This window comes from Lynx canadensis, chromosome X (assembly GCF_007474595.2).
Source record: "Lynx canadensis isolate LIC74 chromosome X, mLynCan4.pri.v2, whole genome shotgun sequence".
Taxonomy (NCBI): domain Eukaryota; kingdom Metazoa; phylum Chordata; class Mammalia; order Carnivora; family Felidae; genus Lynx; species Lynx canadensis.
Genome location: NC_044321.2, coordinates 14,779,288 through 14,805,492, shown reverse-complemented (window position 1 = coordinate 14,805,492; position 26,205 = coordinate 14,779,288). Strand labels below are relative to the sequence as shown.

Genomic DNA, 26,205 nt, shown 5'->3' with positions numbered 1-26,205 from the left:
GAGGGGTTTGGTGCTTTAGTTGAGTGACATAGATTTATGGTATGGAATTTCTAAAGTGAACTCAGTTAAGGGGACCCAGTTAGCAGGACGGATTTTCTTTCATTCATTCAACACTGAGCCACACTACATGCTCAACACTGTTCCAGACATGGCAGGAGATATCAAAGACTATTTCAATGAGTAACTTACAATCATTAGAAAAGCATGCCTCATCTGAAAACTAACAATATGAGGCAGTACATTGTCAAATGATGGATGAAAACAACTATGACGACTCATGAAGTACTTTTCTATGAGCCAGGCATGGTGCTAAATGCTTTATATCCATCCTCTTGATGTTGGCCACCCTAGGAGGTAGGTGCTATTATCCCCATTTTACGGAAGGGAATGTTGAGTTTCAAACAGCTTCAGTGGCAGACAAGCTCACACTTGTAAATGGCACAGCCCGTAATTTGAATTTAATTTGAACTGACTCCAAAACCTAAGTTCTTACAAAGAAATTGTTGTGGGAATTCAGAGAATGGGGAGGGCTTATTATAGGAGGGGGAACTGAGTTGGCCCTTAAAGGACAGGCTTCAGTAAACAGGTGAGGAGGAGGAAAAGGAGGAGGAAGAATGGCCTACTAGGTCAAGCATATAGTAAATGCATGGAGACTAGCAGAAGACTTGTGAAAATTCCATTAGCCGAGCTGTCCCGTGGAACAGATGCTGTTGGAAAATGAACACTGGGTCAAAGCCTGTGAACCGTAGGTTATTATTAGTCGCTACGGAAAACTGTGATGCCAATTTCAAATTGTAGGCCTGTAGGAGGTGGACAGCAGGCCTGACTTCAAGAGCAGTGACCAGGGGCGGCGCTACAGAAGCCGGAGTGGGGGGGGGGTGCAGCCGGGGAGCTCTGCCCCGACATCCCCTTTTTCCTTCCCCGAGGGGCCCCGCTACTCTGCTTCTGCAGGGAGGTGGGGACGCGGCCAGGTACGCAGTTGTGATCCTGGCCCGTCAGGCGGCCGCGGTGGGCGGGCCTACTTCTCCCGCCTCCGATGAGGTTGGCGGCTCATCCCCGGCTCTCATCCCCGACACTCGGAGGGTTGGTTCCGCTCCGCTGCGGGGCGGGGCTGGAAGGCGGGGTCACCGACGCGCTGGTGAGCTCATCCCAGGGAGGGGCGGGGCCACAAGTGGACGGTTTTAGGGGCGTTCGGGGCCCCTGGCAAAGCGGTCCGCTTACCTTGCTCCTCAAGCCCAGGTCCGCGGGTTCCGCTCCGCGGCGGGGGCGGAGCTGGAGGCGGGTCCAGGGGTGGGGCGTGGGGCGGGCCCAGGGCGTCCAGGTGGTCTCCGCGGAAGGGCCTGTTTCTCCAGTTTCCTCGGGGCTCGGCGGTCGGCGGCCGGCGGGGAGGTAAGGGGCTCAGGGAGGCAACCGAGTTCCCGCCCGGAGCCAGGTTCTCCGCTGCTCCCGTGGGCCACCCCGTTTTCTTTCCCCCTCGAGCCGCGACTCGGAAGGTTGCGTTCCGCGGCGGGGGCGGGGCGGCAAGTGCGCTGCGGCAGGCGGGTTGGGTAGGGTTGGCGGCCCGCCCCGGGGCCTCTTCAAGACCTCTGGAAGGCAGAAAAGGCTCGACGGGGTCGTTGTCGTCTCACGTCCGGAGCGCAGTTCCCCGCGTCTCCCGTGTGGCAGCCCGGGACCCGCGGGCGTCGGGCGTGCGGCGGGCCTGGTCAAGGCGGGACCGCTTTAGCGCCAGCCCCCATCACCGCCCCCGCGCCTTCCAGAAGAGTGAAACTCTGGTTGGCTTGCTTTCCAAGCATACTTTGCCTCTTCCATTTTAAAAAGTCTCGACCTCCCACCGCCAGGCTCCATCCCGAGAACAACGAGGCTGTGATTGTTTGGGAACCAGGCCCGCTCGGCGGCCTCAGTCCGGGCGTCCCACCTCTGCACAACCCGTCGGGCGCCGGGGCTCGGGCAGCACGCGGAGATGAGGAGCAGGAGCAATTCCGGAGTCCGCTTGGATGGCTACGCGCGGCTGGTACAGCAAACCATCCTGTGCTACCAGGTAAGGAAGGACCACCCCAAGCTGCCCTCTTCGTGGCACTTACTCTCCTACCCAGTCCCCTCCCGCGTCCTGAGACTTTGCAGTTAAGAGGTTTTTCTCTTCAAATCCAGAGCTTGCTGGCCAGTGATTACCCTCACCCCCATTCCACCCCATCCTCTTGCAGGGGACCGAAGTGCTGTGTGGCCACTCTTCACAGATTCTTTGACCCCTGTTTGGGATCGAAGACAGAGCCCCCACCCCCCGACCCCGTGCCCTGGACACAAAAATGCGTCTTTTTGCATCGACTCTCCATTTTGGGGGGTGAGAGAGGGGGTGTGTATAGGTTGGACAGAGCACACTGAATAAGGATGGGGAACTCGGACTGCCAGGGCAGTAGACAGGAGCGAAGAACCTCCTGGGGTTTGCATCCGGCCTCAAGAGAGTGGGGCGACTGCTGCTGCTCCTTGAGTCACTTTGTTAGAGACCCACCTGGGAGGACCTCAGGGGTTACTCTGGTTGATATTTTACAGGTGAGAAAACCACAGGCCGGAAAGGTTACCGTCTGAGCCAAACGCAGGTCTTCTGCTCCCAGCTTTAAGGGGATCTGTGAGGCTGCCCATGTGGTCTGATGTATGAATATGCCTGCTGTTCTGTATTACTGGGCTAAAGTTATATGTGGGCCCATCATGTTAAGACCACTGGACTATTTTTATTCCTAGTGAGGACAGCAGCTATGTCCCTTGCCCTCAATCAGCAGCAACTATTTATAGGACTTCCATGTCTGAGAAGGAAGTGGCATTCCATGAGTAGAGGCTCAGGCTACAAGTCGGAGCTGTAATCATTCCCAAGCCACTGACCATCTTCCCTTCTTAACCAATTTCTCAGTCTCATTTCTTCATTCAGGAAATATTTATTGTGTACCTATTATATGCAAGGCACTCTGTCAAGTGCTGGACTTACGAAAAGAATAAGTCCTCGTAGTATGATGCGATCTGTGCATAAGGTGTAGGTCCAGACTCCTTTGTCTGAGATCCTTGGGGCCAGATGTTTGCAAGTCAGAAATGTTTGGATTTTGGAAAGGTAATATACACATATAGTCTTTAATAACTGCAATGGGAAGCATCCCTTGGACCCATTTTTCTCACACCCGAATGTGAATATTCGCACTGAGTAGGAAAAATAAAGACTTAAATAGTTTCACATCAGTTCAGGTCACCTTTTGCCACCAAGCTTGCTACAAACTTAGGAAAAGGCTTTAAATTTTCAGAGTTTATTGGCTTCAGAAATTGCACACGGATTGTGGTCCTTATTTGGGGGAGGTTAGCCCAGTTTGGGGACCAGGGGTGGAGTCCTGGAAGAGATGATGTTCAAGTTGAGAATTGAACAAGGACTAGGCGGGCAGAGGGTGGTTACTTTTTGCCTTCCCGTTTGGAATATATTATAATTACATCGGCAGATTGTTTTAAAATTCAAATTGAAACGTTTTTCCCTTCATTACTGTCATGGAAGGGGCTATAAGGAGAAGCGATGAAACCTGGTTCGTGTGTCACACCCGTGTTTGTGTCCCCGGCTCTGCCTTGAATGATGTGTTAGCTTTTACTCAACATCTCTTAAGTCCACGCCCGCATCTGTAAAATGGGAACAGTAACACCTACCTTCATTGAGGTATTGTGAAGAAAATTTGGGTCTAGTATGTTGCCTGGCGCCCAGTAGGCCAACAGTAAATAGTGCTATTGGTGGTATTATGACTTTGACATAGGCCACACATACCTGGGCCACACGTCGTCACTTCACCACCCTGGGCCATAATACTCCCTTTCTTGAAGGCCCTGATACAACTACTAATTGCTTTCTAGTCCGTGAACATGATTATGTGTCCCCATTGATGCAGTGAGATCCTTAAGCACAGAGGCCTCATCAGTTTTGTACGTTTTGAGTTAAGCAGTGTTCCAGGCTCGTGAAAGGAACCATTAAATCCTTGTTGATAAAATACTTCCTGCGGGCTCTGACCCAGCCATTGATCCAGGCTTGCCTTCTCTCAGGAGCAAAAGAACTGCCTTCTTACAGCAAACGTGCAGCGTTGGACTTTCCTCTCCAACGTTTTAATGATTAAAAGAAAGTTATCTTGGCCTTTAGTTGTATTTATTTGGGGGGTAGTTGGTGAAAAGCTCTCAGATTTGCCCTCTGTACTCTTGCGGCTGACCAGAATCCTCTGCGTACCATCCTGCTGGGAAATGCCAGGAGTCTGCATTCACAGAATCACGCTCCTTACCGCCCCCCACCCCGCCCCCAACCCATCCAGCCCCAACAGCTGGGCTTCACAGTTGTAGACCCTTAACCCATTTAGAATTTCATCCTCTTTCTGAGTGATCTTCGGTCACCTAAGCACTCTAAAAATGAATGGGCAATTTTATGCATGTGTTGCCATACTAAAAAAATGAATGAGCTGGACTAATGGTTTCTAAATTGATGCTGTATCTCCCCATCTCCTGTAGATGTATGGAGATGTTATGAGGTGTTTTTCATTGAATTCTGTTTTCTGATTTGCTTTCTAAATTGATTTCACTTGTTCGGAGTCATTTAGTGTTAAACATTCTTTTGTTAGAGGCAATAGCGTGTCAACTAATTCCTTTTCCTGTATCTGTGAAAGAGAACAACTTTTTCCATTAGTCATTTGCCACATACATGTGCTACTAAATATTACTCAAATTTTTAAGGCAAAGAAGAGCTATGTTTATAAAAGGGTTCTTTTGCAGATAGGATTTCATATACACAGAGAGTATAAATATACACTCCAGGAAGTATCTTCAAGTAATCATTGACTTAAAAAAAAAAAAAAGAAATTCTCAGATTTATTTTGGTCCAGATAAACATTAAATGTACATTTCTTGAATATAAGTTCTGTTTGAAGGCTCATAAAAGTGTTAAGCACAAAGTAGTGATAAGAGAATATGGATTAGAAAGAAAAAGTGATCGAGGCAGTGACCGTAACTGCAGATTATTATAAAAAGCATATAATTAAGAAATAAGAACAGTAACTGAGTATTATTTATTTAGGGGCAATGGAACTTAAAATGAAAAGAATGGGATAACCAAAACATGGAGTAGGGAACAAATAGTAATAATAATAGTAAAGTCTAGTTTGGGGAGGTTTAAAAAAGATAGAATTAAATACTGTGAAATAACATAGCAGAGCAATGGGAAGTAGGTTAAAGCATTCTTAGGCCTTTATCACATTAAGGAGAGAGGTATTATATATTTATTTACTTTTTAACTTCTTTTTTTTTTTTTTTTAATTTTTTTTCAACGTTTTTATTTATTTTTGGGACAGAGAGAGACAGAGCATGAACGGGGGAGGGGCAGAGAGAGAGGGAGACACAGAATCGGAAACAGGCTCCAGGCTCTGAGCCATCAGCCCAGAGCCCGACGCGGGGCTCGAACTCACGGACCGCGAGATCGTGACCTGGCTGAAGCCGGACGCTTACCCGACTGCGCCACCCAGGCGCCCCTTTTAACTTCTTTTAATGTTTATTTATTTTTGAGAGAGAGAGAGACAGAGCCTGAGTGGGGGAGGGGCAGAGAGAGAGAGGGAGACACAGAATACCAAGCAGGCTCCAGGCTCTGAGGTGTCAGCACAGAGCCTGACGCGGGGCTTGAATTCATGGACTGCGAGATCATGACCTGAGCCAAAGTCGGGTGCTCAACCGACTGAGCCACCCAGGTGCCCCAGAATTTGACTTTTATTCTAAGAAGTGAAGCCATGAGCAGGTTTTGAGCAGATGAGTGACATCTGAATAATGTTTGAAAAGAATCCCGCTGTCACCTGCATAGAATATTGTCTATAAGAAAGAGGTCACAAGGCAGAGCAGAGTGACCAATTGAGAAGCTGCTGCAGCTGGACCACAGTGGCCTAGACAAGGGTGGTTGCAGTGGAGACCACTGGGAGTGGTGGCGTTTGGGGGAAATTTTGTAGAGGCAACAGGATTTACTGGTGGATTGGGTGTAAGGTGTGTAGAAGAAAGAAGTCAAGAATGACTCCAAGGTTAATGGCTTGAGCAACTGGTAGGATGGAATTGCCATTTACTGAGTTGGGAAAGATTGTGGAAGAACAAACTTGGGGAGGAAGATAAGGAGTTTTTATTAAGTTTGAGGTGCCCATTAGGCATCCAAGTAGACATAGCAAGTAGGCAATTGAATATATGAATCTAGAAGTAGGGGAGAGGTCTGGGAGTTATATTGGTTTATATGTGGTGTTTAAAAGGTCCATGAGGCTGGATGAGATTACAGGAGTGAGTGTAGACAGAGAAGAGATGATGTTCAAAGAGGAGCTTTACAGAGGTGGAAAGATCCAGAAGATGACCAAATGCCAAGGAAGACTGAGAAGAGGCAGAGTGAAAATCACTGGAGCAAAGGCCTTGAACAAGTGAGAGGGGTGGAGTGTAGCACACACGTGGTAGGTGACCTTAAAGAGGAGCACAGATTGTTTATTCATCAAAACAAGAAGGAAGGCAGGGTACATGGGCGCCATGTTCTCTTTTATTGTTTCTACTTTCTCATTGAAACATAAGGCATGGTCATCAGCCAAGAGTACAGATGGGGAGGAGTTATTGGAGGATTGAAGAGAGAGGAGCAGGTATAAAATAGTCCTTCCTTCTCAAGGAAATCAGGGATTTTTAATAGGATTGTTGGACAGCACTGGAGGGTCATTAATTTCCAGTGGAAATTATGGCTGTGTTTTTCTCCAGCCACATTCAGCTGCTCAGGTGCACCCCCAGAGTAGGCCAAGAGTCAGATTTAACAAGAGGTGGGGCTTTGCCCAATGAATACAATGGAGTGAGAGGGGTGGGTGCAAAGGATTAACCGAGAACTCCTATCTTAAACTGTTTCAGATAAAAGATAAAGAGGGATAATTCTTAACTCTTCCTATGTGGCCAGTATCCCAAGATACCATAGGCAAACAAGACATAATGAGAAATAATATTTAGGGAGGAAATTCACTTATAAATATTGATGTGAAATACAAAGTGAAATACTCAATAAAATAAATCCAGCAGTGTATTAAAAAATGTATCACAGGGGCTCCTGGGTGGCTCAGTTGGTTAAGCGTCTGACTTCAGCTCAGGTCTTGATCTCATGGTTCGTGAGTTCCAGCTCCATGTCAGGCTCTCTCCTGGGGCTTTCTGCTTCAACGCATAATCTTTTTCAGATCCTCTGTCCCCCTCCTCTCTTTGCCCCTCCCCTGCTTGTGCTTGTTCTCTCAAAAAAAAATAAACATTAAAAAAAAACCCAATAATTTGTTTAAAAAAAATGCATCACAATCAAGTTGAGTTTACCCAGGAATACAAAGAAATTTACTATAAGAAAATCTAATGCATTTTGCCACATTATCAAATTAAAGGTGAAAATAGTGTGATCATCTCAATAAGTGTAGAAAAGCCTTTGATAAAATTCAGCATCTGAAATGATTTATTACAAACACCTCTTAGCAAACTAGGCATTCCAGGGAATTGTATTATCCTGATAAAGGAAAATTGTTTAAAAAAATCTGCAAACATGACTAATGTATTGGCAAAAGATTAGAAACAATATCTTTAAAGTCAAGGACATCAAGGATCGCCACTATCGTTCCTTCTATTCAGCACTGTAATTGTGACCCACATAACAGAGATGAAAAACAAATGAGCAGGATAGAGATGATATTTGCAGATATAAATGCCATAGGAAACCCAAAACTACTGTAACTAGAATTCTCGATTTTTAGAGTAAGTTTTGGGGTGATTAATAAATAATGAATACAGAAGCTTAATCCTAAAAGAGTCTTTAGGGAACCAGCCACTTATAGTTGATTGATTTACATTTCAATTTTTACTTGAGACCTTGTTTCAATTTGATTAGATAGCAGTTGACATTATTGTTTGGCTTCTGTGTTTGTAAATATTCTCCTTTCATTACTTCTCTTAACACCAAAGAGAAGTTCCAAAATAACCAAAAAATATTTTAAGTCCAAGTGTCCTATTTCATAGTTTCCCTTTAATTAAGTTGATTCTCTTTCTCATTTATAGTAATTTTATATATTTCCGTGATCGTATTCTATAATATAAATAGGCAGTTCACAGAAGAGGAAACTAATAAATATGTGAAATGATGGCTCAACCTCGCTGGTATCTCGAACTCTAACAGATCAAGACAATACACACTGACAGATTGGCAGCAGTTTGGAAGCACAATTCTAAGTGTTGACAAGGTTATAGAGAAGGGGCAATTGTCATTTGCTACTCATGGGAAGAGGCACTAGTTAAGATAGACCGAACAAAGCCCAAAATTTCATTGAATAAACACAGAAGTTTATTTCTCACTCATGTAACAGCCCAGTGTGGGTCCAGGTCAGGAGCGGTGTCATCTAGAGACCTGGGCTACCAGTGGCTCTGCCAGCTTCAGTGTGCAGCTCCGAAGGTCACCCTGAATGTCGACCTCCAGCTGGTGGATCAGGAAAGAGTTCGGAAGATTGTTCATGGGAGAGTTTTACGGTCAAGGCATGGAAGTTGCGTACTTCACTTTCACTCAGGTTCCTTTGGCTAGAACCCAAACACATGGTCGCATCGAACTACAGGGGAGGATGGGAAATGCAGAATAACTGAAGGCCTAAGAAGAAGAGGAAATCCAATTAGTGATTAGCTAGTAGTCTGTGCCTTAGAATGTAAGTTACAGACTGTTAAGTGGTACGGCCACCTTGGAAAACGGTTTGGAGATACTGGTGAACTTGAAGCGATGCATATCACGTGACCCAGGAGGTCCATATGTAGTTATGCATACCAGTGATGTGCTCTTACCTGTTACCCAAGGAGACATGTACAAGGACATTTGTTGAGGCATTGTAAGAGGGAAAAATTAGAAACAATCTAAATGTTCATCACTTTGGGAAAGGACGAATAGAGATATCTAGCCACACAATAGCCATACACCATATAGCACTTAAAATGAGTGACCTAGACTTACATGTATCAAATTGGATAGCACTCAGAAATTTAAAGTTGAGTGAAAACAAGTTATAGAAGACTAAGTATAGTCCGCTATTGCGTATGTAGAACTTTAAAAGCATCCCCAATAATATTCTTCCTTGCTTGGGGACACGTACTTACAAGAATTTCTAAAACATGAACAGGAAAAATCCACTCCTGCTTTGAAGTAGTATAGTGGTTCTCAGGAGTGTGGTCCCCAGATCCCTTAGGATCCCCGAGCCCTTTTAGGGCCGATAGATGGCTGTCTGCTCTGTGTGTTGATTGGAGAAAGAAAGTACTGAACGGATGACATCTTTTCCTTCACATAATTCAGTGCCCTGCCTTTTGCCATCTCCTACTTCAACTCTTTTGGGTGCCAGGAGGAGGGCTTTTGCTGTGCTCTTTTCAGGACAGCTTTTAAATATTTTAGTGCCAGATGAAAACATTTGAGTAATTGAATGAAAAAAGCCCTTGAATCTTCCACTTAACACATAGAGGATTGTAATAACCCATACACGGGAGAGATTTAGAACTGTTTCCAGTTTTGCAGGAATCCAAAAGATCATCTAGTTAGATCAACTGGTTTCCTTTTATAGCTAAAAACTTCAGCCAGGAGAGTTGAGGGGACCTTTTTCAAGGCCATCCTTCTGGTGAGCCGACAGCCCTGCGATGAGAGGAATGGAGAGAAATACTTTAGATACACCAGATTGCTGTGAACACCAATTAAAAGTTGCATTCTCCTTATTTTTACCTGTTAAAATAGTGAAACTTTCATAGGCCCTTTATTTTTGCCTGTTAAAATAGTGAAACTTTCATAGGCCCTTTCTTTATACTGTGAGGCAGACGTGATATTTATTTCACTCTATTAGTGAAAGTCACAGAGCGAAGTAAATATCACGTCTGCCTCACACTGGGTGGAGAGAACATAATTAATGTTCGTAACGTACATGTAGAGTAGTGGTTCTTAATCAAATGAGTTACAGAGCCATTTGGGAGCTTGGTGAAAGCTGAATGTTTTATTGTCTCCTGAGAAAAATGCTCATGAAGAATTTCCGGGAGTCTCATGGACCTCCACCTCCCTGCCCCCCAAAGCCCATCAGTCAACTCCTAGTAGATCCTCTAGTGAGTCCAGATTCGCAGTGACGTGTGGTACTTGGTGCTCTGAACCTGAGCCTAATGAAAGCAAAGTCAGTCTTAGAGCTGCAAATAAATGGCGATGCCCATGACTCTTCTGTGGGGGGGAAACATTACTAGTGTGGTACCCAGCAATCCCTGATACCTCGGACTTCAGGTGTTGGCCAAGAGGATCCCAGCAACCCCACTGCGTTTGTCCTCCATCACTTCTCACAACTGGCTACGGACTGACATCTCGGTCATCCCCCACTTTACTACAGGGATCGGCGAGAGAGGCAAAGAAATAAAATATCCTAAGACGGTGGTAAAATCATTTGTCCATTTGATGGTAGCCAAGGGGCCCGGACAGTTTCCGTACATTTCGAAAGTTTTGAGACGGGCAGTGGGATCTGGATTGAAGCTGGAAGAAAACTGGATTGAAGTGGGCGCTTGCAGTACTTGGCTCCTGACCTAGTTTATTTCCCTCGAAGCCATCCTTCAGTCATAGGAGATGGTGCAAGTGCCTAGGCCCGGGGCACCTTGGAGGTGTGTATTATTTGTGAACCCAGAGGGGAAAATCTGCTAAGCAGCAATTTAGAAAAAGACATCAGTTGAAAGGAAAAGTTGCCCACCTGTGATCTCCTTAGGTAAAAGCATGAGGCCTGCTGCATATTAGAGTTTACGTTTTCAGCATTATTCTCTGAATGCCCAAGGTTTACATATCAAATGATACAAAACCTATTTTTTAAACTGATAAAGTGTTACACAGCCCGTGGTCTCAATTAGAGATGTAATCTTTTTATTTATTTATTTTTATTTTTATTTTTATTTTTTAAACGTTTATTTATTTTTGGGACAGAGAGAGACAGAGCATGAACGGGGGAGGGGCAGAGAGAGAGGGAGACACAGAATCGGAAACAGGCTCCAGGCTCTGAGCCATCAGCCCAGAGCCCGACGCGGGGCTCGAACTCACGGATCGCGAGATCGTGACCTGGCTGAAGTCGGACGCTTAACCGACTGCGCCACCCAGTCGCCCCAATCTTTTTATTTTTTAACACTCTATTTTTTAATTTAAGTAAGTTCCACTCCCCGTGTGGGGTTGAACTCATGACCCCGAAATTAAGAGTCACACAGTCTACTTGACTGAGCCAGCTAGGAACCCCAGATGTAATCATTTTAAGACAAAGGCTTTTGGAATTCCCACCCTAAAAAACATCTCAAGTCCAAGGCATTGATTGCCCTTTCCTGTCCCCTTTAATATTTTAAATGGTAGTTGCTAGAATAAAATTTCAGCATGACAAATGAATTTAACCAGTTTTTGGAGTTTTTAATATCAGAATTTTTCACTTTCTGTTTTTTGCTTTCCAACATGGGGTTGGAGTTGGGGGATGATAGTGAATAATCATGTATTTTCAATATTTGTCCTGGTTTCTTCTAGGTATTTCATTTGACTAATCGAATTGTACTTTTCTTCCTTGGAACTGAGCAAGGCAGCGACATGGTCTTAGCCATTCTTAATCTAAAGGAAAAAGGACTGACGGCAGAGATTAGCTGGAAGCCTCTGACCTCTGTCTCACAGAGTATAGGAAAAGGGAGCCAGCCGGGAGGCTTCACAGAGGAGCAAGTGTGTGGGGAGGCATTTGGCGTGAGGACATTCCGGGCCCACGGGCTCGGAAGTGTGCGAGTGCTGGCAGGAAACGAATTCCAGCTTGGGGGCAGGGGCGAAGGAAGGAGTGTCAGGTGATTGGGCCAGATGTGGGAGGAGGAGGCTGCACCTGATGAGCCTACTTTGTAGGATTGGAGCATTCTGAGCAGGGCAGTGATTGAGATTCTAGTTCTTTCTGCGACCTTCCTTTGTGGAGGATAGATTGGAAGGGACCAGTACTAGAGGCAGGAAGATCAGTAAGGAGCTATTCCAATCTTCTCGTGGGACAGCGGTAGGGAGGAGGGAATTTATACTCTGCCAATTTTGGTGCATAGACCACATCCATCTCCGTGCCCTCCAGCTAGAAACTGAATTGGACAATGTGAAGTACCGTGGGGCTACCATCAGGCGTATGTATTTTGCTTTAATATTGCCGCAACCTTGGATGTCTTTAACAGCATCAAATAAATGTTTTTATGGTATCTAGTTCACTTTGGCTATTTAAACATTCATGATTGCATTTGTCAGGATTCTATCAGGTGTAAATGACTGAAACCCGCCTCAAACAGCCTTTAAGCACAAAAGAGGCTCTCTTGCTCAAATAACTGAAAAGTCCGAGGGATTGTTCTGGATTCAGGCATGGCTGGAATCGGGACCTCAAATGATCAAGTATGTCTCTTAGCATTGCTTGGCCGCCTTTGACTTGAAGTGGACTTTATTCTCTGGCGGGCTCATCCCGCATGGTCGCAGCGGTGCCCGCTTGGCAGCTCCAGGTTGTATCCTTTTAGAGTGGTGGCCTCTGCAAAAAGAAAGCTTTTTTATAGTGGCTCCAGCACAAGTCCTGACGAGAATGGCTCTCAGCTGATCCAGCTTGGGTTGTGTGCTCCTCCATGAACTGTGCCTAGATTGGCCAGGCCTGGGATCCCATGTCCTTCCCTGAAGCTGGGGCTGGGGCCAGGGGGCAGGCAGTGATGGGTCAGCCCCACCAGAATCACACTGAATCAGAGTAGGGGAAATAATAGGCCTTTACCAGAAAAAGCAGAACGGTGCTAGACAGGCAGAGACAACAGTGTTTCCATTAGGGTAGGGATGAAGTGAAGGGCCCAGGGAGACCCATGCTCTCCAATCTGCTTTGAACCCTCTTTTTTATAGAGAGAGAAATCGAGGCCTGGAGAAGTTAAGTAATTTGCCCAAGATCACATAGCAGGTAAGTGTCAGAACAGAAATTTGAACCCAGCTGTATCTTATGTAGAGTAGGGCCCATGCCCTTAACCACTACATTATACACTACACCTCCTGTGTGTGTGTGTGTGTGTGTGTGTGTGTGGGCGGGCGGTGGGGGGGTGGTGCTCAGGCTCCTTCTGCCCAAATAATGCCAGACTGAGACCGCATTACCTACAATCCTGTCCATTCTCTTTGGAAAATTCTAAATGTTAGGAAGTTCTTGTATTGAGTTGAAATCTGACTTGAGTTTTAGTAACTGAGAAAATTGAATCCCTCTTTCACAAGACAGCCTCTTAGCTCTTTGAAGATGCTAACTTGCTCTCCATTAAGCCTTCTCTAAATACCCATAATCTTCCCCTGTTCCCATGAGATTTGGCTTTCAGCCTATTCATAGCCCTAATCACCCTCTGGGGACATTCTAGGCGGTGAATGTCCCCTTTAAAATACGGTGTTTGGGGGCATCTGGGTAGTTCAGTTGGTTGAACGTCTGACACCAGCTCAGGTCATGATCTCAGAGTTAATGAGTTTGAGCCCCGCATCGGGCTTACTTCTGTCAGCACAGAGCCTGCTTCAGATCGTCTGTCCACCTCTCCTTCTGTCCCTCCCCTACTCTCACTCAGAAATAAATTAAAAACATTAAGAAATTTTTAAATGAATAAAACATGGTGTTTGGCAGTGACTAAATATGCTAGATGTGCTCTGTGAGGCTGGCAGTTTAGTGAGACTCTCATTTCTCTCATCTGAAAACTTTGCTTCCATTAACACAGCATTGGCTTTTTTGGTATCCACTCATATGCTGTTGGTAGGTTACTGTTAAAACTTGTAGTCATTGTTGTATGGTTGAAATTTCTTGCACCTAAGTGTTGGGACTGGATAATGTCAGTGTCACAGGGTAGCTGCTGGAGTTGGGAAGGAGGGGGTGATTTGGAAAAGAGAGAAGAGGTTCTGTTAAAGATGTGTTGGGGCCCCTGGGGCAGGAATGTATGTGTAAAGGGAACTGAGTCGACTCGAATGTGTGGGAGTGTTGGCTAATAAAATTAGTTCAGCAAACATTTATTAAGCATATGAGCCCAATAAATAAATTCTTGTTAAATTCTTTCTAGTTTGTTTCGACCGGTTGCCCAAGTCCATAAGCATCCTCCTGGTCCAGTACTGGCTCAGCATCTACTTTGCAGCTCTTAACCTGTCTCTCCTGTCCCCTCTACACACCTTCTAAGGGCAAGTAACTATCACCGTTTCAACATCTCTGTTCTCTTCTGTTGTTAAAATCTCCGTTTCCTGCTTGCTCTGAGAATCATCTTTGTATTGCCACCAGCCAAGATTGTGTAAGTGTTCTTTCTTGAGCTTGTATGAAGGCTTTAGCTTTCATTTTTTTCATTTTTCAAGTAGATACTTATAATGTTGAATATGTGTTTTTTCAACTACATGCACACCACTCTTAGGAAGTCATGTATACTGTTTTCTTTGGTCGTCCTCTACCCCTGTACCCTTACACTTGCCGAAACCAAAATGTTCATCCACTAATGAGTGGGAACACAAAATTTACTATGTCTATACAGTGGAATGTTATTTGCAATAAGAAGGGATGGAGTACTGACACCTCTATAACATTGAAAGACCTGGAACACATTATGCTGATTGAAAGAAACCGGGCATGAGAGATCACATATGGTATGAGGCTGTTTATACAAAATGTCCAGGCAAATCTATAGGAACAGAAAGTAGATTAGTGGTTGCCAAGGCCTGGGAGTTTGAAGGTCAGGGGCAGATGGGAAATGACTTTTAATGGGTACGGACTTTCATTTCGGAGTGATGAAAATATTCTAAAATTAACTGCGATGTTTCTGTAAGTCTGTAACTATAGCAAAAACCATTGAATTGTACCCTTTAAATGGGTAAAGTATATGGTATATGAATTATGTCACAATAAAATTTTTTTTAAAAAAGTGCTAGAAATCACAATAAATTTCCTTTTTCATATATTTAGTGTACAGTTCTGTGAATTTTAAAACGTGTAGAGTCATGTAACCATAACCATAATCAAGATACAAAGCAGTTCCTTCAACCCCAAAAGATCTCCCTCCTGCTACCCCTTTGTCACACCCTCTCCCCACCCTTAACCCCTGGAAACCACCGATCACTTCTCTATCGCTATAGTTTTGTCTTTTCAAGAATGTCATGTAAGTGGAATCATGTGGTATGTAACCTTTGCGAGTGGCTTCTTTCACTTAGCATAAGGCCTGTGAAATTCATCCAAGTTGCTGTATATCAATAGTTTGTTCTTTTCATTGCTAGGTAGTATTCATTATAGGGATATATCCCAGTGTGTTTATCCATTCACCTATTGAAGGACATTTGAGTTTCCAGTTTTTGGTAGTTAAGAATTGAGCTGCCTTACACGTTGCTTGTAGAGGTCTCTGTTTCTCCAGGGTAAATATTCAGGAACAGGATTGCTGGGTTGTAGGGTAAGTGTTCAAGTTTATTAGAAATTGTCAAACTGGGGGCACCTGGGTGGCTCAGTCAGTTAAGCATCTGACTCTTGGTTTCTGTTCAGGTCATGATCCCACGGTTTGTGAGATCGAGCCCCACGTTGAGCTCTGTGCTGGCAGTGTGGAGCCTGCTTGAGATTCTCTCCTCTCTCTCTCTGCCTCTCCCCTGCTCATGCTCTCTTTTTCTCTCTCTCTCAAAATAAATAAGCTTAAAAAAAAAAAAAAGAAATTGCCAAACCGCTCTCTAGAGCGGCAGCACCACTTTGCATTCCCACCAGCAACATAAGAGGATTCCAGTGATTCTACGTCTCTGTCAGCACTTAGTAATGGCAGTATTTTTAATTGTAGCCATCTTAATAGGTATGTAGTGATAGCTCATAGTAGTTTTAATTTGTATTTACTTAATAGCTAATGATGTTGAGCTTTTTATGTGCTTATTTGTCATCTGTCAAATCCTCTTAAGTGAAGTATCCAAGTTTTTTTGTTTGTTTTTACCAATTTTTAAATTAGGCTGTTTGTTTTCTTACTGTTGAGTTTTGAGAGTTCACACTTCTCTTGTTGAGTATGTGACTTGCAAATAGTTTCTCCTAGTCTGTAGCTTGTTTTTGTTTGTTTGTTTGTTTTTTATCTCTTAACAGTGTCCTTCGCAGAGCAAAAGTCTTTAATTTTACTCAAGTCCAATTTATCGGTTTTTCTTCTATGGATCTTCCTTTTAGTACTATCATGGCTAATTCCGCCCAGCTGTAGGTCATGAAGGTTTTTCTTCTGTGTTTGCTTATAAAAGTTTTATAGGTTTCCATTTAACATTGAGATCTGTGATTTTGAGTTTATTTTTGTAATGTTTTATTTATTTATTTTGAGAGAGAGAGAGCAGGGGAGAGGCAGAGAGAGAGGATGGGGGAGAGAATCCCTAGCGGGCTCCAAGCTCAGCATGGAGCCCAACACGGTGCTTGATCTCATGACTGTGAGATCATGACCTGAGCTGAAATCAAGAGTTGGACTCTTAACTGACTGAACCACACAGGCGTCCCTGAGTTAACTCTTGTAGGAGATGCAGGATTGAGATTGAGATTCATTTTCTTGCATATGGATGCCCGGTATTTGCTTTGCTCTAGAACCATGTTAACAACAATTTTGACATCTAAGTTTATTGTTTTTGTTTAGTCACATTTTTAAAAATAGCACATCTTTTTATTATTCTCATTCTTTCCTTGAGTGGTTTCAATATTTCTTTGAGTATTTTTTTTTAATTCAAGTGTAGTTGTTTGTGTTATGTTAGTTTCAGGTATACAGTACAGTGATTTGACAATTATATACATTATGAAATGCTCACCACAGTAAGTGGTGTTATGTTAGTTTTATGTTAGTTTCAGGTATACAGTACAGTGATTTGACAATTATATACATTATGAAATGCTCACCACAGTAAGTATAGTTACCATCTGCTCACATACAAAGTTATTTACAATGTTATTGACTGTATTTCCTATGCTGTACTTTTCATCCCTGTGACTTATTTATTTTATAACTGGAAGTTTGTCCTTCTTAATCGTCTTCACTTGTTTGACTCATCCTCTCACCACCTCCCGCCCCTTGGCAACCACCAGTTTGTTCTTTGTACTTATGAATCTGTTTCTGTTTGTTTTCGTTTTTTAGATTCCACATATAAGTGAAATCATACGGTACTTGTCTTTCTCTTAGCATAACCCTCTAGGTCCATCCATGTTGTCACAAATGGCACAGTCTTACTCTTTTATGGCCAAGGAACATTTCATTGTATATACAAACCACATCTTCTTTTTCCATTCGTTTGTCAGTGGAAACTTGGATTGCCTCCTTATCTTGGCTATTGTAAATAATGATGCAGTAAACATAGGAGTGCATATATCTTTTTTAATAAGTGTTTTCATTTTCTTTGGGTAGTGAAATTACTGGATTGTATGGTATTTCTATTTTTTATCTTTTTGAGGAACCTCAGTACTATTTTCCATAGTGGCTGCACTAGTTTGCATTCCTACCAACAGTGCACAAGTGTTCCCTTTTCTCCACATCCTTGCTAATGCTTGCCATTTCTTGTCGTTTTCATTCTAGTCATTCTGACAGGTTTAAGGTGATCCCATTATGGTTTTGATTTGCGTTTCCCTGGTGATTACTGGTGTTGAGCATCTTTTCATGTGTCCGTTGGCCATTTGTATGTCTCCTTTGGAAAAATGTCTATTCAGATCTTCTGCCCATTTTTAAATCAGATTATTTGCTTTTTTGTTGTTGTTATCGAGTTGTATAGGTTCTTGTTATACTTTGGGTATAAACCCTCTATCAGATATATTATTTGCAAATATCTTCTCCCATTCAGTAGGTTGCCTTTTTGTTTTGTTGATGATTTCCTTCACTGTGCAAAAGCTTTTTACTTTGGTGTATGTAGTCCCATTAGTTAATTTTTGCTTTTGTTTCCCTTGCCTGAGGAGACCTATCCATAAATACGTTGCTAAGTCCAGTGTCCATGTAATTACTGCTCATGTTTTCTTTTAGGAGTTTTATGATTTCAGGTGTTAGGTTTAAGTCTTTAACCCATTTCACGCTAGTTTTTGTGTATGGTCTAAAAAAGGGGCCCATTTCCATTCTTTTGCATATAGCTATCCAGTTTTCCCAGAACCATTTATTGAAGAGACTGTCTTTTCTCCATTGTATAGTCTGACCTCCTTTGTTGTAGGTTAATTGATTATATAATCATGGGTTTATTTCTGGGCTGGCTGTTTTATTCTATTGATCTATGTGTCTGTCTTTGTGCCAGTACCATAATGTTTTCATTACCATAGCTTTGTAGTATATGTTGAAACCTGGGGTTGTGATACCTCCAGCTTTGTTCTTCTTTCTCAAGATTGCTTTGGCTATTTGGGGTCTTTTGTGGTTTTATACAAATTTTAAGATTTTTTTGTTCTAGTTTTGTGAAAAATGCTATTGGTATTTTGATAGGGATTGCATTGAACCTGTAGATTGCTTTGGGTAGAATGGACATTTTAACAATTAATTTAATTAACTTAACAATTCTTCCATTCCATGAGTATGGTGAGGTTTGTGTGATTGAGTTTTAGAAAGTTGTGTGCTTCTAGGAATTTATTCATTTATTCTGAGTTATCCAATTTGTTGGCACATAATGGTTCATAGTATTCTTTTATTACCCTTTGTATTTCTGTGTTCCAACACCACTTATTAAAATAATAACTGTCCTTTCGGGGTGCCTGGCTGGCTCAGTCGGTAGATCATGAAACTTTTGATCTTAGGGTTGCAAGTTTGAGACACATGTTGGGTGTAGAGATTACTTAAAAATAAAATCTTAAAAAAAAAAAAAAAGACTGTCCTTTCCCCGTTTGTCTATAGACTTTTGTCAAAAATCAATTTGTCATATTTGTGTGGATCTGTTTCTGGAGTCTGTACTCTGACCTCTATGTGTCTATCCCTTTACTTCTTATTAGGTAGAGACAAATTTAGGATTGTTAAGTCTTCATGGTGAACTGACTCTTTCATTTTTATGTAATATTCCTCTGTATCCCTGGTAATATTCTTTGCAGTAAAGTCAGCAAAGACCTTACCTGATATTAATATCTCAATTCCTTTTTCCTCCTACCCCTGTCCTAAAGAGTAGGAATTATCATTTATTTAATACTTTTTTATAAGCCAGTCTTTTTTTTTTAACATTTATTCATTTTTGAAAGACAGAGAGAGACTTTTTTATAAGCCAAAAAGCAAAATGCAAATGGCTCGTTACCATGTTAATCTCTGATCGCTACAGATTCACTTATCAGTGGGCTATAAAGGTGGGGGTCCCAACCCACCACAGCTAGCAGGTAAGGTCATCATGACAGCATAATTATTCACAATTCTTTACATAATAGTTGTTTACATAATTGTTCACATAATAGTTCACAACTATTTGCTTCCCATCCTTAGGGGAGGATTTCACATCTCTCCCTTGTTGAACTCAGAAATGGCCATGAGACTTGGTTTCATGGATGAGATGAGAGGGGAGGTAATATGTGTCCATTCTGGCTGGCAGCCTGAAGAGGCAGCTCAGGGTTCGCTGTCTTTCTTCTCCCCTGCCATGGCATGGGCAGTGTTGTGGGTACAGGCTGCTCCAGTAGCCTGGTTCCTAGAAGAAAGACAAGACCGAGCAGAACCACGGTCGACCAGCGATGGACATGAGGCATGGAAGAGAAATGAATGTTTGGTGTTATAAGACGCCAAGCCCTGGGCCCAATTCATTCTAGGCCTTTCTCTCACAAACAGGCGCCAAGAAGGGCACTTTCTCTAATTTAGAAATGCAGAAGTGGTGGAAGAGGTAAGAGGGGCCATCAGATGACTGAAACTGAAGGACAAGATGCCCAACTGTTGGCCCCTTGTGCTCAATGAAACACAATTTATTTTGGGCTCATTGTCTCAGGCCTCTTCTCCTCGAGTTGAAGGGTATCATTTGTCAGTTCCCTCACAGCAGGGGTGCTGAGTCTCCTGGCTCAGGCCTGTGCCTTCTCCACATTGGGACACTACCCTTGACTCTTCATGGCTGTCCTCATAGCCCCATTGTCTGCAGTCCGCCCCATCTTCTTCCTTCATGGCCCCACACCTGTCACCTCGGGAAACGGTTGTCGAGCGGTCATGGTGCTTATTACAGAATTTGTCACTAATGTTAATTTACTCTTACAGGTAAAGTACACAGAGAGTTTAGTAAAACAGGGAAGATTGATTTGAGTGAGCAAAATTCAGGGCTAAAGAAGGGGAAAGGCAAAGACCTGGGGGTGGAGAGGGTGGAGAGTTGCCAGGGTTTTTTTCTCAAACATATCAATGGGATAAATATATCCACTAGCCATATTTACTATAAAAATAAAAGAAGGCACCAGGCTTTTTTTTTCCTAATAAAAATAATGACGGTTACGCTAAGCAGACTTGTAGGTTGTTCCCCTAACCACTATCCCCATCTTCCCCATCGGATTTCCTGAAATAATTCTATGAAAAAGAAGTAATGTGAATGAAATCTGTTCAGATAGGTTGATAATATAGTTAGCAGTTACTGAGCACTGATTTATGGTAGATACAGTCCAAAATGCTTGATTTGAATTACTCATTTAATTCTCACCAACAACACTCTCCTTTTGAGAGAGAGCGCGCACGAGCGCAAGTGGGGGAGAGGGGCAGAGGGAGAGACAGAGTGAGAGAGAGTATCTTAAGCAGGCTCCACGCTCAGTGCAGAGCCCCACACGGGGCTCGATCCCATGGCTGTGGGATCATGACCTGAGCCGAAATTAAGAGTCGGATGCTTAACCGATTGAGCCACCCAGGTGCCTCCCGGCACCTCTGCTCTTAAACATAATACGCTGAAGGCTATGTGTGGGTATAGGTACAATTATATTTTTAAAAGATTGAAAAGCAGCATATGGTTAAAATGATCATATCTGAAGCCATTGGCTTGGCCTGAAAAAAGCTCTGCCCACTTTCCTCCTGTTGTCTGCAGTTTGGCTGTTTGTGTTTGGCTTGCAAAATTGCAGCAGATATGAAGGCCCCTTCCGTTTAGATAGCTAATGCAAGTAGAAGACCCCAGAGAGAGCTCTGAAGGGATGGACCTGTTGGGTGGTTCACAGAAACCAGTGAGTGAGAATGCAGGGGTGCAGCATAAGCCACCTTTAAGGAGGGGAGTAAGTAGCACAAAGGCAAAGCCACCGGCTCGGTTAGAAGAAGGGACAGCAGACTGGGCATCGCACAGTATCTCCCGATCTGTGGTCGTTTCAGTTTTTATGAATTACATCAAAACGGAACCTCCCACGTCTTCCAACACAGCACATTATTTTTTATAAACTTAGAGAAAGAAGCCAGTCTTAGCTGGGGCTGCCGTAACAAAATACCACAGACGGGCGAGCTGAAACAACAGAAATTTATTTCTCACAGTTCTGGAGGCTGGGAAGTCCAAGACGAGGGTGCCAGCGTGGTCAGGTTCTGGTGACGGCCCTCTTCCAGGTTGCAGACAGCCGGCTTCTTGTTGCAACCTCACGTGGCAGAGAGAGCAAGCTGGCATTCTGGCCCCTTCTGTAAGGGCACTAGGTGCCATTCGTGAGGGCTCTACCCTCACTAATCGCCTCCCAAAGGCCCCACCTCCGAATAGCATCACGTTGGGAATTAGATTTCAGCGTCTGAATAGACACAAATGTTCAGTTCATAATAGTAAATTCAAGGGGCCGCTGGGCGGCTCAGTCCGTTAGGTGTCCATGTTCGGCTCGGGTCACGATCTCACGGTTCACGGGTTCGAGCCCCTCATCGGGCCCGGAGCCTGGAGCCCGCTTCGGATTCTGTGTCTCCCTTTCTCTCTGCCCCTCCCCCGTTCATGCTCTGTCACTGTCTCAAAAATAAACATTAAAAAAATTTTTTTAAATACTAAATTCATAACTTACTGTTCATAACTCCTTTCATTGAGTGCAGTAGCACCGCAGTTTAACATGGTTTGAGTAGGTAGTCTTGAATGTGGGGATCTCAACACCCAGACTGCATCCCTGTAGTGAAACGAGGGGTTCAGACATAATAGCTCTGGGTGGAGATAAACTAATCCAGTTCACCAGGTAAGCCCAAAGTAAAGAATCAAAGAAGTAACTTCCAGCTAACAGGACAGTGACATTTCATAATCCAAACCACACTTGGCACTATGTGTCGGCGGTCACTGCTGTCTCATCGGAAGGCTGTTTGTCTCCGTGGACTCTCAGTTGACGGATATTCGAGGAAGGGGCTGATTTCTTTCTCTGGATCTCCTGATGATTCCCGTCCTGGGATTAGCCAACTGGCCTCAGAACAGTTAAAGTTGCTTATGTTATACATTGTTGGATTTTTTTTTAAAAACCCCAGTTGTCCGATGTTGGACTAAGACTCACACCTTCACTCAGCCATTTCTAGACTTCAGTTCTTTAAAATGATTGATGTACAATTGTTGGCCATGGAGCTGTGTCAAAAGACAAAACTCTGTTGCTCCTGTGGGCGGTTTCAGTTGAGTTTTAGATGCTTTTGAAGAGGGCATAGATTAGTTAAAGGAGAAAGTCCACTATTTAATTCCTCATGTGGGACCGTTTGGAACTATGCCAGTGTTTTCTTTTATCTAATAACCGTGGCACTATCACTTTGAAATTACCCAACAGTTTTTTCGTGAGCCTCCTTGTAAATAATTTAGTACTCTTTTGAGTAATTTTTTTTAAGCTGGCAAGGCCCTGTATTTTATTGGACGTATTTTATCAGATACATATTTCTTTACATATTTTCAGGACAGGTCAACAAGGCTTGATCTTTATGTCACTCTTTTTCTGTCTTACCATTTTATTTCTAGGCACAGAGTTATTAGCACTGGCTTTTAAAAAAATAATAGCTTTTTGGGATATAATTTACTTACCGTACATTTCATCTGTTTAAAGTAAACAGTGTAATGGTTTTCAGTATATTTACAGAGTTGTGCATCATCACCATGATCAATTTTGGAGCAATTTGATCAGCTCCAGAAAGTGACCTGTTAACAGTCACTCACACCCCATTTCCTTCTACCCGCCCCCCACCCCCACCCTAAACAACCATTAATCTTTCTATCTCTACAGGTTAACCTATTCTGGACGTTTCATATAAATGGAATGAGAGAACATGTGGTCCTTTGTGACCAGCTTTTTTTTTACTTAGCATTATGTTTGCCAGGTTCACCCATGCTGTAGCATATATGAATGCTTCTTCATTCCTTTTTATTGCTGAATGATATTTCATTGTATAGACTACATTTTGTTCATTCATCAGTTGACGGGCATCTGGGTTGTCTCCACTTTTGAGTTATTGTGACTAATGCTGTCAAGAATATTGTGTGTACTTTTTTGTGTGTGAAGATCTGGCTTTTTAGTGACTCGGCTGCCCTTTTAAATATCATAGCTAGGGGCGCCTGGGTGGCTCAGTCGGTTAAGCGTCCGGCTTCGGCTCGGGTCACGATCTCACGGCGCGTGGGTTCGAGCCCCGCGTCGGGCTCTGTGCTGACGGCTCGGAGCCCAGAGCCAGCTTCGGGTTCTGGGTCTCCCTCCCTCTCTGCCCCACCCCCGCTCGCGTTCTGTCCCTCTCAAAAATAAATAAACATTAAAAACAAATTTTAAATATCATAGCTAAATAGGACCTCCGATGTCCTGTTGCTTAGCGTGTCCTTTTTGGGCACGTGAAATGTCTGGATTACAGACAAGGCCTTGGAGGCCCGGATAGGGTAGGCGGCTTCCCCTGGCACACAGAGCTGGACTGGTGGAGTGGGGCCCCGCATCTGGGTCTCTCGCTCCAGGTTCAATGTCTCCCCAGCTGATGTGGAAGCATACAGGCAGGAGAAGACCTGAAGCCTGTGGTGCGCAGATTTGTTAAGACTCGTGGGCTTTTTCTATTGGTCGGTCGTTTTGTTTGTCACAACGGTATGATCTGGTTTGAAAGCACAAGAACTTCAGTGTTAGAAGGTTCCCTAGAGACTTTCTAGGCTAATATTTCTATTATATAGATGAGGGAACCACAGAGGAGTGACGTCACTTCTCACGCAAGACCATGCTGTTGGTGGCAGAGCAAGGAAGGACCAGAACTCCGATTTCTACTCCTCATCCCGGCCCTCGGCGTGCCCCCTCAGGGCAGGCGTCCGTTTGCCAGGAGTTGGGTGAAGGTGGCGCCGAGTCATTTTGTGTCTCTTCTCTAACAGAATCCGGTCACAGGGCTGCTGTCAGCCAGTCACGAACAGAAGGACGCCTGGGTGCGGGATAACATCTACAGCATTCTGGCCGTGTGGGGCCTGGGCATGGCCTACCGCAAGAATGCCGACCGCGACGAGGACAAGGCCAAAGCCTACGAGCTGGAGCAGGTAATGCCGAGTGGCAGCCACGTTCGCTGCTCAGCCCCTTTCCCCTGAACTGAAAAGCCTCCAAGGAGGTAGCTGTTTGTGTAGAACCGTTCGATGTACGCGCCCCGTCCATTCCTGCTATAGAATATTTTAGGGGGGTGCTTAGGTAGCCTCCACCTCTCATTGGTCGTTCTCTTTGAGATTTTTTGTCTTCCTTAAAAACAATAAAAATCATACTATTCTGAACAGGAAAAGAAAGCGTCCACATTTCTAACTAGCTACATGTCTCTCTCCCATGCTCTGTCCATTTTACATATACTTACATACACAGTGCCATTATACACTCATATAATGACTGTTTCCAAAGAACACACCAGAAATATACGTTCCAGAGTGTATGCTTTGTAGTAGTCATGTTGAAAGGGTATTTCTCCAAACGGTATTGCTACTGCTTGAAACATTTTCGGAATTTCCCTTAGAAATTCCTTTCTAGTTTGAGCCCTTCCAAAGCGGTTTTATTAATTTATAGTTACCTTTTAATTTTGAGTCACATTGGTGTTGTCCAATATTCATGCCTATGTTACCATCACAGCACTGTGAAATCCTCTTACTGATTTCTCAGATCAGAAACTGACGTACCCGCCGAGGCAAAGGTTTGCCATCCTTGAGTACGTAAGAAAATATTCTGCCCTTGAGCACGGGAGGTATTTTCAGAGTATTTGGAGTGACGGTGTTGAAGCAGAAAGCATTGACATATAAAATTATAGTTCTCTTAGCAGGAGAACCTTTTGGATTTATCTTTGATTCGTACGTTCCTCCTTGGCCCTCCCAGCCAGCCGATTGTCAGACCCAGGGAGAGTTCTTACAGCCCGATCAGTGCTTGTGATAGCAACCAAAGTGGGCAGGAGTTGTGGGCAGCCTTGACGACAGTAGGGAAACTTAAGAGAGGAAACCTGTCTGTGGGAGCAAGGGAAGGATGGTTTGGGTTTGACTGGACGTTGCTGAGTGTAAGGCGATACAATCACCAAGCCTTGGAGGTAGAGCAGGAGGTAGTTTTAAAAAATGTTTATAGCAAGCACTGGGTGCTCCCCCAAGAAGTTGGATGGCTAGCACATAAGTGAGCCGTTCTTAGCAGCGTAATAATTTAATGTGGATGTTCATCAAACTTCCCATCCTCCCTTGAGACGAAGTCAAAGTAAAGCCTGCCTGTCTACACACACGTGTGCACGCACGCACACACACCGTGTACCTCTCCTCTGTAAGCTTTTCTTTTCGTCTTAATTTTTTTTTTAATGTTTATTCATTTTTGCGAGACAGGGTGTGAGCAGGGGAGGGGCAAAGAGAGAGGGAGACAGGATCTGAAGCGGGCTCCGAGCTGTCAGCGCAGAGCCCGACGCGGGGCTCGGACTCATGAAAGGCGAGATCGTGACCCAAGCCGAAGTCGGACGCCTAACCGACTGAGCCACCCAGGCGCCCCCTCTGTAAGCATTTTCTGACGCAGGCTAGAGTTGACTGGATTTGCTGCTCTGCGACGGACGATAGCGAGGCACGAATAGGGCACGTTGTTTTGATGAGTGTGGTTGACAACTAAAGAGAGACGTTTCCCTTGATTATGGAAGATAACATGGGATCTTCCAGTGATCCGAAGCAGGGATGCTATTGCGCTTGGAGCTTGGGAAGCACAGTCGTTCATTGTGTGAGACTAGCCCATGCATGGCAGGACACTTAGGCTCCTTGGTCCCTACGCACTAAATGCCGGTAGTCCCCATCTTTATCTTGGTGACGGTAAAAATGCTCCTGGCCCCATATTTCCAGATGTTCCCTCACCCCTGGAGGATGGGAATGGCCACCCAGTTGGG

The 26,205-nt window shown here is 44.0% G+C and overlaps 1 protein-coding gene across 7 annotated transcripts in view; it reads left to right on the top strand.

Moving 5' to 3' along the window:
• The first annotated feature begins 1,307 nt into the window (after nt 1-1,307).
• Nucleotides 1,308-26,205, top strand: part of PHKA2 (phosphorylase kinase regulatory subunit alpha 2) — a 71,363-nt gene continuing 46,465 nt past the window's right edge. For all 7 annotated transcript variants that reach the window (XM_030304961.1, XM_030304959.1, XM_030304958.1 and 4 more), the window contains exons 1-3: nt 1,308-1,389; nt 1,839-2,038; nt 24,209-24,367. In XM_030304961.1, the coding sequence (XP_030160821.1) occupies nt 1,961-2,038; nt 24,209-24,367 (237 nt within the window). In that variant the 5' untranslated portion in view covers nt 1,308-1,389; nt 1,839-1,960. The remainder of the gene's footprint in view (nt 1,390-1,838; nt 2,039-24,208; nt 24,368-26,205) is intronic.